General features: G+C 41.3%; 1 protein-coding gene across 1 annotated transcript in view; it reads right to left on the reverse strand.

Annotated features, from left to right (window-relative positions):
- Positions 1 to 15,148, reverse strand: part of CDH4 (cadherin 4) — a 413,304-nt gene that overhangs the window by 160,921 nt on the left and 237,235 nt on the right. Inside the window, exon 3 of the mRNA XM_042884811.1 lies at positions 494 to 717. Coding sequence (XP_042740745.1) covers positions 494 to 717 — 224 coding nt within the window. The remainder of the gene's footprint in view (positions 1 to 493; positions 718 to 15,148) is intronic.

The following is a 15,148-nucleotide window of genomic DNA, read 5'->3' on the forward strand; positions in this document are numbered from 1 at the left end:
TTTTCTTTAGGTAGAGAGTGTGACCACGCTTAATCAGTGTTGCACGGAATCAGTCCAGATTTACACTGACAAGGAAGAACTGCTTCTGCTGAAGATGATATGGAAGAGGTGGGCCAGTGAGAGCTACACAAAGAGCAGACCAGAGGAATTAGTGTGTGTGTGGGGGAGGGGGGGAGGGGAAGGGAGGGGGAAGAGCAGTCCCTGATTTCATTGGCATTGCACAGCCCATAGCTGTATTTAACTGAGGCAATATTTTTTACACTGCTGGGCAGGGAAAGATTCTTGCTTTGGAACTACATGCATGAGACTAAGAAAGAAAGTAGGCGGCAGTAAAACATTTGCAAGGAATTTCCTACTGCTAATGGTGGTTTCCAACTAGACAAATCCCCTGGAAGCACAGACCTGATAACACAATCAATCCTATGTTCCATCCTGTGACTTCTCAAACAGAGTCAGAGGAAGAATGAAATAAGAGCTCTGAAAAGATCCCTACCTTGTGTCCATTGTGCTGCAGCTTCTCTCCCACCAGAAACCTGACGATGGCCTCCCACCTGCCAAGGGTCTGCGGATCCCAGGCGGTCACCATCAGGATCAACTGCTTCGAGGCCATTTGCACCTCGTGGACAGCATACATGGTCCCATCTGCTCTCACCTTGAAGTCCAGGCTGTTGGTTTCATACCGAACTCCCTTGTTACCGGCACAGTTATTAAATTTTACTAGAACAGAGAGCAAGAGATAGAAAAAGTGTGAGATTGGCGTGATAAGGAAAGCAATCAAATACAAGTTTCAGACGTTTAATTTTCACTGATGTCTTCTATATCTCTAATAACCATCAAGGAAATGATTTAACTGTTTCTTCGACCTTTCAGGAGCGCTCTTGTGCTTAATCTCCATTCCCTGGAGAAGTTATAAGCCATTTTTAAAGTATTTGATACAGTTTCATTAGATCTCAAACACAGCTGTTCCCCATTTCTACAAGTGGATTTCTCCCTTGTCACCATTATCTTTTAAATTCGACGGGAGTCTATTACCCACACTGTGGGTATTTCTTTTGCACGAAATGTTCTCCATTTCCCTAACCCTTCAATAACCTACTTACCAGATAGCCTATTTGCACATTCTTAACTGAAATTTAAAAGCCCATAACAATTCCATTATCAGAAATAAAGAAACAAAAAAATTAAACAAAGAAGGAAAATTTAAACCATTCTGGGGAGCGCATCTGCTGCTAGAAGCAGGTCCCCACAACCAGAGCTGCGATCCCATACTGGATAACCACTCATGTTACAGCACGAGGAACTGTAAACCTTTGATTCACAAATTGCAACTTGTCATTTGAAAGCTTGCACCATCAGATCCAAGCTCCTCATTAGATGGTATTTTTACTCTTGGCCTTTTTCGGTCAAATACATTTACAGTTTAGTTTGAAAACTGTTTTTATTGGCATTATGAAGCGTGTCACATACATTAGGCTGGAAAAAAAGCAACCCAAACTATTAGATGACAAAATTGACAAACCTGATAGAAATTGAACCTGCAGCTAATCACGTAGGAAACAAAATGGCTTTCTGCCATTCAAGTAATCCACAGGGTGGAACACACATGTGGTGAAAGAAAACATATTGTACCTGTAAAAATATCTCAAGTGAGTGTGAATTGTTACAGAACTAGGACCATTAGTTGGCTTCTCAAATGCTGTGGCTTCTGAGTGCTTCACAGAGCTCCTTGCCTGCTCTGAACATAGCAAGATCTGCTGGCCCAGGTGCTGGAGCTTCAGCAGACACTTTGCACAGGACAGACTAGTGAGGTGGCTGCTGTGGGAGAAAGAGCTCAGAGGCAGTCGAGGCCAGAGGAGCTCCTGGAGCCAGCATGACACAAACCATCTCAGTGAAGGTTTCTTGACCACAGAACTCCCTTTCACCTCCTTCAAAGTGCACCCCTCCCACATCAGGATGCTGTAAACATGCCATAACCATACATTTACAGAGGCTTTTCAGGCTGAGTATTGAGTTAAACCACATCATCAGTACATTCCTATGTGCATGTGGTGGGAACTGTTAGCTAATGCTGCAGTAAATTATTAAGCACGAACAGTAACAGTCAGACATTGATTTACAAAAAAGAAGACAGATAAAGTTACCTAGTATATATAAAAAAAAAAACAACTATGTAATGCTTTTAAGCAATTTCATTGTTACAGTCTACAGCGCTAGGCTTTCCTTAAATCTGGAGGCCGGGGAAAATAAAGTCCTTCCATTTTGCTTTGGAAAGCAGGGGTTTGCTGTCTTTACCTTTACTGTAGCTCAGCCTGCAATAAATAACCTCCATGCCTATCTCATCTGAAATGCTTTAGTCCAGACATTTAACCAGTTATCTCTGCTTTCTATCTCCAGAAGCATAACAAATGCTTTTCAGTGTAATAGGAAGCGGCATCTCCTGCATCATTCACAGTTTGAATGAAATGTTGGCCACCATTCCTCTAAGGGACAGGATATTACTTAATTGCTGCTTTGACCACAGATTGAAGCTCTTGGCATCCTTGCTTTTTAGTCACTGTCCATCAGCAAGGTGTTGATATTCAGCAGTCCGGAGTGGGGGATTTCTGTCTTGTGATGGTGAAACTCCCATCAGGCTCAATGAATAAGAACTAGTCAGCGCTCAGGATTGGGGTCAACTGGCACAAAACAGAAGGCCAAAATTTCTCATCTCCCAAAACAAGGTATTCTAAATAGTGTATTGGGGATAATCCCTATCACTGATCTGACTGCAGGAACAATCCCAGGCCAGTGCTCAGATCACACCAGGCTTTGTTCACCGACAGTAAAGACTCAGCCAACAAGCCCACGTATTGACTTCATTTAGTTTTAAGCTAGTCTGAAAAATGATTCATGAAAGCACCAAATGAGGTCAAACACAGGCAGTTTGCTGGCACCTGCAAGAACCTGGGGTGGCTTCAGGGACAAAGGAGGTGGCTGGTGCCACCATGGAGATGTCCCATGCCCTGTGGCGTTCCTCCATCTCCCAGGAACTTCTGCAAAGCTCCCTTGCATTCGCAGCTATAACAAGTAGGTGCAAACACGTTGAGTGCTTTGCTGCTAATACGGTATTTATTCTCATCTCTGCACCATCAGCGTTGTCAGAAACAGGTCACATCCGCTGGTGTATTACTGCAATCTTCTGCTATATAATGGCAGTGCAAAAAGCAACTTCCATCCATACCTCCTGAAGTTCTAAACTATTATTTACAAAAAAGACATTTGAAGAGAGAAAGGAGTGATAATGACTGCACATTAATAAGAATTCAGAGTCTTCTTTGATTTTATTGAGAAGGAAAGCAGCCTCACAGCGTAGTAAGAATCAGAGGAAAAAAAAAAACAACAAAAAACTCTTCCTATATGTGTATGCAGTGATTTTGGGACTCAAAGTACTTAAACATCTGCTTAAGACACAGCGCGTTGCTCCAATATGCTGCTCTGTGTCATATGTCACTGTGTCGACTTTTATGCTCCATTATCTAAATATGGCTACCTCTTAGACAAAGTCCCTCTGTGCCTTGCTAATTACTTCCATTAGTTTAAAACAAACTTGACTAGAGACAGAGAAAATCCTGAGAGAAATTATGTCTAATTTTTTAAACAAGCAACGTCTCCGCTCCACACTGCGTTCTCAGGTAGCACAGGTAGAGGGATGCAGCAATGAATCACGCAGCTCCACTGAAGAGTCCTCAGGAGCTGCGAGCAGAGAAAGCTTTCAAGGACACCAGAATTCCATTGTGCTTAGTCACAGCCAGAGGCTGCACAGTGCAAAACAGCCCGAGCAGCAGCAGGCAGGCTAGACCCAGGAGCACCCCAGCAGCTGGCTGCTCAGTGCTGCATGTTTTTAAGGCCTCATGCACCTATGGCCATGCCTACACTAGCAGGTGACAGCGTGCCTCAGCAGCAGACACTGAGACCCATTGTCTTCCTGCCCAGTCCAGCAGTCAACCCAACCCCAGGCTCAGCCTTACAGTGGCAGCAGCGGGCCCTACTAGTTATAAAGCATGAGTGTGAATTAACAAATTGATTTCACCCGAGATCCGTTCACCCCTGTGGCTGCCTGGTGATGTTCAAAACTCAGTGCTACCAGTAAAGCCGGTGCCTTTCTGCCAAGGCACAAAGCAGAACACACGATCACGTCCTGTCTTACGTAAAGCAGTACAACAAACACAATTGCTAACCATCTTCCCTGCTAAGTCCTCTGCTTTCCCTCAGCTTGTGGCAAGGAAGCTGTGAGAGATGCCCACAAGCAGATCTCAAAGCAAACATTCTCCTATAACCAGTGCTAATAAAGAAGCGAGCCTGGCTTTGCAGATGATTTCAGCCTCACAGGGGAGGCAATTCAGAAACTCATCAAGGCCCAAATACTGGGGACCACGGTGTTTAGCTGCTGTTAGGTATTGCTGCTGTTATTGCTCTAGGAACCATTTGTACACAGCATAGAAAACACATCTGCAACACAGTATGGATGAACTGCTCACATTTTCACCACACGGCTGCAATGGCTGACATTAATAATCCTGTGGTTGTCCTCTTTGCTTCCATGTGAAATGGTTCTTTGGAATGCTACAGAGAATCATTTCACGTGCATGTATATATATATATATATATATAAATACATAAATATACTTCCATATTTTTCTATGTACATACATATATATTCACATATCTACATATTTAATATCTTACCAGATACATATGTATGTATTGGAAAAAAATCAAATTGTTTTTCTGTTGCAAATGCTACAGCTCAACGAAAGGACATCTCCATATTTTCAAGCCCCACCTCTTCCTTCTCCTCTTTGCTCTCATGGAGACAGAAACTAAAATTTCACCCACTGGCAGAAAATTTTATTTTTTCTTTCATTCTTCAGAAAGATGTAAATACATGTAATTTGCAATTGATGCAACTCTTGACTCTACAATAATTTAACAAATAAACAAACATTGGCTCTGTTCACAGGACTTAGATCTCTCTGTGGACACAAATCCATCTTTCTCTGGCCAGTTTGAAGTCAGTGCATGAGTTTAACATTCAAAAGCGGGAGCATGAGTAATTAGGGTTTCAGATAAACAGCAGAGCCACACATCTATCATTTTTACAGGATGGTGAAAAAGAAAACTTTTTTTAATATACTCTGGAAAAATGTTCAGTGATGCTTATCGAAAGCTTGTGCTGAAAACAGCATCAAATGCCTGATGAAAAGAAAACCAAGAAGGCACCCTCATTAGCAGGCTTTTAGGTTTAACCCTTTACCCTCATCATTTTTAATTGCTCCTCTATGAAAGGAAGAAATACAACAATTTGATATATGCTGAAAAAGGTATTGAGCGATGGGAAAAAAATCTGCAGGAGTCTGCAGCAAACTGCTGGGAACCTGAGAAAAAAAACTGGGAACTTTCTTCAAAAAAAGACAAAGGGTAAAAAAATTCAACAAGTTTTGCATTGTTCCCTTTTATTATTTAGCTTGTTAAGCTAGCTGGACGGAGTCAAATGATCAGGTGAGGATCTTGAAAGACATACGAATACACTGAACTTCCTTGCCCTCCAAATGCCTGAGAAATACACTGAATTTAAAGGACTATAAATGGTATAAACCAAAGAACTGTCTTTAAGCCTTATCCTTCTGGATTCTCTGTTAGCTTCTGCTAGTCCATTAAAAAGTGCCCCCTCTGGCAAGCTGCACAGGGCCGGAGGAGCAAGAGGGATAATACTTATTTATTAGGATATACTCCTCTCTGGCACACCATCATCCCACAGCTCAGGACAGAAGCCCCTTCAGGACTCTGTTTTTCACCATGGTTTTGATTATTAGCACTGGAAAGTTGTTTAGTTCCTGATAAACTTCAAAGCAGCAAATGCATCCCCCTATTTACTGCAGTATCTCCTCTCCTCCTCAGGTCGTGTCTCTGTACACCCAGTGTGACTGTGACAAACCTGAACTATAAGCCCACCCTTGTCAATGTCACTAATAGGAAGATGGCTTAACTGTCACCTCTGGGAATTTTAGATGTCTGGAAAAGCTGCAGAGTCCTGGGGCCAGTGCAAAGATGCCCCTTTCATGCAATCTTCTACTACATTGGTACTTCTGGCCCAGTGCTTCCAACACCAAGTGCCCAGCCACATTAGCAGGTTGGTGGCAGCATTTGCCCATGTGTATCACAACAAATACATTAATGAAAAGAGTTTCTCAGCAGATAGAAACCTGTTGTCTAAGAACAGGCACCAAAATACATGCATATCACCCCATAAGCAAAGCTGAGAATTGAATCCTGACATTCAGGCCTCAGGTTTCTCATTCGAACTGTTGGAGTGCACACCCCTCAATCATCCATTAACCAAATAGAAAATACTTTTTAAATTGGAAAATGGAGTTTCACAGGTACTTCACAGAAGCGAGTTTCCAAAATTGGCACAAGGTTAAAAAACATTAAGGAATGCCACACAGCTTATTGCTGAAATTGTTTCATAAAACACAGTATGGAGAAATAGAAATGCTTTGGTGGAGTTCCAGGAATAAATATTTTATTTACAAAGTCTAATGCTGAGAGATAGGAAAGAGGATCCTCTTTCTCTTGTACTAAAAGGACAAATGTACAGAGGTACAGCAAGCTTTGACTACTAGAAAATACCTGGAGATGTTGCTATTTCAGTGTTTTGTGGAAACAAAGCTAAGCTTGAGCCAACCCACTCACAAACAATACAACATTTAAGTCCTGAGTGCTCTTTCCATCTCACTCCTACTTACAGTGAATCCAATACTCTCCTATGATGCACAACTATAGTTGCTACTCAGTTAATAAAATACTGAGCCCTTCTCCTTTTGTACCAGAAAACAATGCACAAACACACACAAAAAAAAAAACAATAGCTGTAAAACCTGATAAAACCAATGTATAATTTTCAACCTGCCATTCCTAATTTTATGGGTTACATTTTCCTACCATACACCCATAAAAAATATTACTCTAATAAACTCTTAGTGTCTTTATTTAATATTTATAGTACTGTGGGAGAACCAAACTCTCTTGGTAAAATGGCAAGAGCAGCAATTCAAACACAGCCTAATACACATGTCCCCAGTGATCAAGTTTAACGGTATGCAGTTTAAGAAAATGCTTTGATACAGAAAAAAACATTTGAAATAAAGGAACGTGTTGATTGTTATAGGACTGTATATATAAAGTGTGCGTGCCCACATCCTTCGTAAAGCATTGATTTGTAAGTGTTCATAGAATAAACAACAACAAATGAATGAGTTATCAGAATTAACAAACTGACCAACACCTATCAGCTGCTGAAAATATTCAGCATGATTTACCACTTTCTTTATGTTACTTCCCAGCATTTAATAATAAAGAAATCTGCTGGAATTTTATCTGTTTTCTATATTTCAGGTCAATGTCAAACATCACAACCAATTTTCCAGAGGTTTATTTACAATCTCTGAGCTACAACTGCTAATATTTGCCTTACTGGAATAACAATAAGTTAACGTAACAAGCTACCAAGTGTAATTATGGTCAACAAAATCTCTCTTTGTCCTGCAATCTACAGTTACAGTGAATTGTCCTGTATAGTATATGCAATAATACAAAATTCATGACATTCTCAACCCATTGTATACTTGTTAGAAGTAACTCCATGTGCCAGTCAACCGGTGACACTTCTGAAACAGCCAACAAGCAGTGGTAGGATTCATCTCCAGCAGTAAGACAGATTCAAAACTGTACATAGAGTAGTTTCTTACATTTAGAAGTGTATTTTGAACTTCACTACTTCAAATTCCAGACCCCAACCCCTCCACGATCAAATAATCCATGCAGGATTTGGACCTGTGCTACTAAACTTCTAACTGCCTGATGTTCATTTGCAGGTCGTTGTGTTTGCTGCAACTAGCACTGCCTCCAACAGGTTTTATGGGCAAAACTGCAAGCCTCTTCACGTAAGTTATTGAAAAAAAAATATACAGATATCTGTGGGTTTAGTACAGCTACACAGAAAATTCATCTTTTCATTTCTAGAGCCACCAAAATGCTTTCAACGCCATTTCCAGGTTTACATTCATTTTTAACAGCTCTTGCTTACATATAGTTCCTGTTTCCACGGCCAGATAAAATGAAAAGGAACAATAACTTTCAGCACATTGAAGTCAGGTTCCTTAGAAAGTCTTTCTGTCACCTACACAGTCAGCCAGTAGAAACGAGGAGTTGAGAGTACATTAAAAAAGATCTAAATCCCATTCAAACAAAACAAAATCAGCCCTACAGTAAACAAACTCCAATTCCCAGACACTGCCTGCCTCCTTCATACTCCCACCAGTGCTATTTTTCATTTACTTGAAGCCAATTCAACTAAAATATATGTTTTTAAAGGGGGAAAAAAAATGTGTATTTCACTTCTGGTATTGGAATTGGAGGGGAGTAGAGACCCCCTGGAGAGAAGGACTGTAGAACATGATAGAAAAGATGAATCACTGTGGCAACAGCCAGCCAGCCATTAATTTTCAGCAAGCCAGGAGTTGGTCCAATTAAAGCAGGCTCCTTTCTCTACATTAACATGCTTTATTCAGGATTTTTTTTTCTGAAGCTAAAACATCAGCTAGAGACCCCAAAGGCTTTTCTATTTAGGATCAATCAATCTACCTTGCTGCACTGTAAAACACACACTGTCAGCTCTGAGGCTAGCTCAAAAAAGAGCAACAGTGGAAAAATTTGATAAATCGACATGTTCTGGCAGTTAGTAGAGGGATTCATCCTACACTGTCACTTATTTTTATCTGATTAGAAGCCAGTGTTAGTAAATGGAATATTGCATTCTATTCTCTTCCTGGTATTTAAAATCGGGTTGGGGGGAGTCATCTGATGCCCAGTTTCCTAAATCCAAGCCAGAAGCTTGCTACAAAGGGAGACACTTCCAGATTCCAAGAGGCAGTGAGCTCACACTGGATTTTCCCCAGTACAGGAACCTGAACCTGCATCCATTAGCACCCCATGTTAAGGATGCCACTCACTGCTTTCTATGCTCAAAACTTAACCCTGGAGGTGCAACCTCACCTCTGGGTTTCCAGCACCTATTTTAGCAGCAATTGCTTTACCTGGGATTTGCTTGTTAATCAGAGAGCTTTTTACTTTCCCTCTGCACTATTAAGACATTTAAAAAATGGGCCAAGGACTGATGCCAGAAGCCAGTAAGAAGGACATCTATATGTCCTGAAGTCTTTAACATAGAGAGGGAAAGACAGCCCCTGAGCTGGGATCACTCAGAAAATTACCCCTTCCTGCAGTGAATATCATACTAAGTGCTCTGTTGACTTCCTTTATTGCTTTCAATGGAAACTTATATCTTCCACTAAATACCCCATCATAGCAGTTCCATTACAACAATCCTCTTCTGTTCTTAAACATAAGGTAGAACAAAAGCGACCTGGATAAGCAACTGTAGCTTTTGTTTGGGATGTAAAGGCAAATAAAGAGAAATCAGGTTCAGTTAACCTCGAAAATATCTACAGCACAACACTTCCTGACAAATGCTAACTTCTTGGGCAACCATTTCTGCTCTTTGCTCTTCTTTAAATTCCATGCCTAATGCAATGGAAAGCGCAGCAGCAACAGCAGAACAGCAAAATACCAGACTACAATGAGTGAAGATTTACTCAAATGCAAACCATAAGCATAAAGGAAAGAAACCACATACCTTCAAAAGACCTCAGGTACACAGAGATCTTCAGCAAGATACCCTTGCCTACACTGCAACCTTTCAGTGAGGTCTGGGAAGGAAAGAGTGGATCCTGGCTCCACACCTTCTGGCCACTCACTGCATGCAGGTGAGCTCAGCTGGGTTTGCCCTGCCTTCCCACCAGGTGTTCCATCATTGGTTCAACCTGTGACTTAGCATTTCTGCTAACCCATGCATCTATAGGATAGTACTGAGATTCACTATAGCACTAATGAGATCATTTCGCAATTAAAGGCTAAGTAGAAACAAGCCTCTCACCACTCCACAGGAGAGTTTGGGTTCTCTGATTAAGAATCAGTAAACAAACCTGTTTCAGCGCTGGTCATGTTGCATAGCCTCTCTATGATTAACTCTCCAAACAAGATGGACTAATTGACCCCATGGACTAATCAATGAGTTCCTCAGCTTCAGAGCAAAGTGCAAGTTATGGGAGTTACCTGCAGTAGTATGCATTTTAATTATTATTACTACAGCACTGAGTACATAAATCCCAGGTCACTTTACTTAGAGGATTTACCTTTAGCTCTAATGATTTTCAAAGCACTCTCATGTTTGTCAAAATGCTTACACAGAACAGATTTTAAACATCACTACAAATTTCTTGAGGAAAAAGCTACAGATTTTACAGCAGCTTAATTATAATGGCAAGATCTTATGTCATCATAGGGCAGCTTCTAGGTTCATGCAACCTCCTGGTGCAGAAGTATTCTGGGGAGAAGCTATGGGGTGGCTGGGGCTGGGAAGTGCTGCACAGAGCAGTTCTCCTGAGAGTTCCTGGGAACAGCAGAGCCTCAGCCCTGCCTCTATCAGAAGCATCCAACATTTGCAGCAAAGGTGGGAGATGGGCAACGCATAACATATGCACAACTGCAGGCAGCCCTGCCTGCTTCCACAGCCCCGAGGGTTCTTCTTTTGTCCCACATCCATCCTTTTCAACTTGCCAGAACTGTATTTGAAAGTCACAGGGAGCTGCTGAAAGATGTCAGGGAGAAAAAAAATATGTGAGCGTAGACCATTTTTACAGCCTAAGAAGAGAATCTGAAAGAGATGCTCTGACTGCAGCCGTGTCAGATAGCCTCCAGCCCTTCTCTTTTCCTGCCCTTCAAGACAAAACTTCAACACCTAGACATAGAAGCTGCACTTGTCAGGAAAAAAATAATAAATCAGACACACCAGTAAAGGCACCGAACTCCTCCCTACCGACTTGTGAGACAACTTTGGGCTTGGCTGTTCTTGTCTTCCTGAACCCAGCTGAGGGAGCAAACCTACACTGATCCAGAGAGGTCAATTACATTATACTAAATTAATAGACGGCTCAGGGGCAAGAATATTAAAATTGGAGGTTTTATTCTATTTTTTTATCTGGGAAAATTTACAGAGTCTACACAAGTCTATAGGTTTCAAGAGAGATGAATATTATTTGAACTTAAATGGTGTGGGCTCCAGTATTCAGACATTTGGACAAATTCAGGCAGCTTCATCTACAGATGCAGAAGTTCTATATTCTGTTTCTGGCACTTGGTCAGAAGGACTTGGAGAAGTGGCCTCCGTAACAGAGGGTAATAAACATAGGGGAAGTAGAGAAATGGAGTGGCTATATGGCTGGAGAGAGCCATGGTGCTCCTGCACCAGGGCCTGGCTGCAGTGTCCCCTGAATCTGTAGGAAATTCACCCACAGGTGCTTAAGACGGAGGCACACAGATGAAATCTATCATTTCTCCTTTCCCTTTTCCCATTTACCCCTTTTGCCCCTTCTTACTGCAGTAGTCCTCCCACCAAGAAAGGCAGAACGGCCCTTCCTGAAGAACAACTGTAGGACTAAAACGACCCTAAAGTTAACAGAGAGCTTGTGGCAGGGCTTGGTGTTGTCAATTAAAACAAAGAGAGACTAAAGCCAGTAAATTAGAGGATGTGACGAATGCAGCACAAAGCACTGCTGATCCCAGAAGGTATCAAATTTAGTGTTAAAGTAAAGAAACAATAGGGAAGTCCAAGACTTTTCAGAGTGTAGTGAATCAAATTAAATTGCCTGAAATTCCACATGGAATACATTTGACAAATTTCTTTCCCCCTCTTCAGCTTTCTGTTTGAGATGAACTGTCGTCTGGCAGCTTCAAACGTCTGGCACAGCTTCAGCTTCAGTTTGCTGGGGCTGAATCCAAACACGAACCTGAACTTTACCAGTTCTGCTCTTTTTGTAAACATACTTGCTGTGGCTGCCAAATGCTTTCCAAAAGCACACAAAACCCAGAATCCAAAAGGAAAACATTGTCTTGCTGCAATAAAATTTGCATTTTACCCCCCATTGGTAGCACCCGTATTTCAGAGCAGGGGGTTGGGGGTTGAGAGCCCACCTCTCCCTGTGTTTTCCAGGGATTTTGAACGGGCCTGCAGGGAGCAGGGACGCCCCATGGGATGGATGCACATCCTGCACAGTGGGTAGGAGCCCATTCCGTGGTTCCACAGCCCCAGTGCTGCTTTGTCCCAGGGCTGTGGGCAGCTCCTAACGCACCAATTAGAGACAGGATTCCTCCGGCAGGCTGGCTAAGACAAGCCATAAAATGTCATTATACACGTGTCATTGACAGCGAGGACCAGTTTAGATTACCTCTGTGAGCAGTCTCAGGAACAAATTCATTTTAAGGTAGGGAACTTCAGGCAGGGGATGAGACAGATATAAAGAGGGTTATGATCAAATTACTCCTGAGTGCAGATAGCATCAGCCTTGATATATCTTTTTTTTTTTTTTTTTTTTCTTTTTTCCATTTTTGCTTTAAAACAAAACCGTTTTTGCAAAACACTTACAGCAGTGGCACAGTCCCTTGAAGCAGGATGCATCCCTCACCAGCAGCATCCCGCCACCTCTTAAAGGAAATAAATTTGTTCCTCCTCCATTCTTCTAAAACTACCAAGCTGCATAGATGGCACAGTTGCAGAAGGCTGTAAGGAGGTACTGTTAGGATGAAGAGCAGCAAAGCCCAGAGGTGGGCTCATTCTGGCACGAGGCAGTCAGGCAGATGCCATTAGAAAAGTGTATTTTGCTGTCCACAGAACATCACCTTCATCTCTGAGGGCCACATGGAGCTTCCACTACTGCCCCAAACACAACATCTGGTTCCTATGTGCTCTGATTTATTGAGTGTCTTCTCTCTCTGGATTTTAATTATGACTAGAACTTGTAACCATTACATTTGTATTTGGTTTATTCATCTATATGTTTTTCTCAGCTATTAATTCCAAACTGAAATCCATGTGCAGCTCTTTCTAAAAATAGTAAAAAATCCCACAACGATATGCATATGGCCTTTGTTAAGGAAAACCCTCTACTAAATATTCAGAAAAAGCATCACTGAAGATAATGCTTTGCAAAGCAAGTGCTACTTGATTTCCTGAATAGGAAGAGACCAGAGAAATTGCTTCTTCTTTCAGTAAAAACACAAAGAAAATGTACAAAACTGGCTGCTGCTCCTAGCATTAAGCAGCATGTTAATGAACAAAACTCACTTATTACTGCAGCACTCTGCTACAGGAGAGGTCTGGGGGGTGCTGAATCACTTCCAACAGTCAAGTGTGAACGTTTTAAAGAACCTATAGGAGGTGGCACTTTTTTAGCAGAAGAGAGATACCAACTGTGCCTGAAGAATAAAACATCCTTTTGCCCCCGGGAAACAGGCATGCAGTAACAGATGCAGTAGTTAGAAGCGTTCATACGGAGAGGTTTTTGTTTAAGGTTGTTTTTTTTTCTGATGAAACTCTTGATCTTTCTGGGTGTAAGTTGATTTAGAATTGACTTTTTAATTTGTATGGCTGAGTAACTGCTACCACAAAAGAACACGCAGTGCAATAAATAAATATCACTTGTGAACTTCAGATCTCTCTGCCACTGCTTCATCCATCAAAACTAATTCTGTAAAAACAAAGGATGTGACAAACCCAACCAACTTTTCCTCTTATCTTACAGAAAAGCCTGAATTCTATTTCTGGAAATGTCATAACATTCCTATTAAATGATCGAGTCTGTTGCAAACACTTAGTGGTCCTGCAGAAAAGCCATGAGGAGCAACAGCCCTCCTCCCCACACCCACACCAGGGCTGGGCAGCTCAGCTCCCCGCTGCTTATTTTTCCAAGGTGATTACTACAGGAGATGCTCTCAAACAAATGATCTATCAGGGCAGTTTTCTCAGTGCTGCCCATCACTGTGCTGTCCGGTCCTGTTTCATTTCAGCTCAGTTATGAGAGCTCTACGCTGACATCAAAAAGTCAGGCCGTTTGAGGGCAGAGAAGTCAGCCATGAGGTACGCCGTTTTATTTCTTTCTTATTTATTGGTTGAAAAAGACACTTTGACCGGCTGATTTATTTTAAAGGTTAAGTGGGTATGATGAATGGTATCAAAGAAAGCTCTGCTAAACTTTAATTCCCCCCCCCTCCTATTTATTTATTTATTTTTAACTATGCAGACATCAGTAACCTAAAGATATAATTAGCCTAATTTACTGATAGGTACCAGAGCATGATGATGAAATCTGAGCTGGAGACCCTTCTTCTTCTTACAGCTGTGAAGGGATCAGCTGGCACCGACCCCATGAGGACACTGTGTTGGCTCTTTCGTCCTGTTACCAACACTAGCAGTAACACTTCAACACTTCAGAGTCACACATTTGCAGTTTTTTCAAAACCAGGCCTCTGTAAGGACTGCCAGCTACTGCTGTCAGTAATGTCTAGCTCAATGTAAACACTTCATTAGTAATGTGATGAAACTACGTCCTAAGGTTTATTCTAAGTACTAAAATAAATCTTCTCACAGAATGCATATGCATTCATTTATACTGCAATTATATGACCGCAAGTTTAATTTTTACTGTTTAATTATTCATTGTGGATCAGGTCTCAATTGGAGCTAATATGCAAAGATTAGGAAGAATGGGAACTTGTTTATCTCATTTTTTTCCCCCAATTAACTCAAGTTGTTCATTAATCACATTACTTTTCTACTATGTGATATAAAGAAGAAAAAAAACAAAAACAACCAACAGCAAACATCCAAACAAGGAAAAACAACAAAATGACTCACTTGATAGACAAGCAAAATACTCCACAAAATCTACTTGCACAAATAGACACCACTAAAACAATCATAGTACTTATGTGTAGGGGTGGCTCATACCCCCTTGTCCTACAGGTGAAATTTTTCTTCTTTTTTTTTTTGCTTTTCATATCTCCAATATCACAAATGAATTGACCTAAAAACGTATTGTACTAAGGATATTGGCAGAGGTTTCATTAAGAATTTTGCCTTCTGTTCCATACTTGCCATGGCAATAAATGCTGCATCAAATAGCAATTTTATCTCTATTGCCAGGTGCTACATCTG

Source organism: Lagopus leucura, unplaced genomic scaffold (assembly GCF_019238085.1).
Source record: "Lagopus leucura isolate 7727_CA_CO unplaced genomic scaffold, USGS_WTPT01 Super-Scaffold_100045, whole genome shotgun sequence".
NCBI classification, from domain to species: Eukaryota; Metazoa; Chordata; class Aves; order Galliformes; family Phasianidae; genus Lagopus; species Lagopus leucura.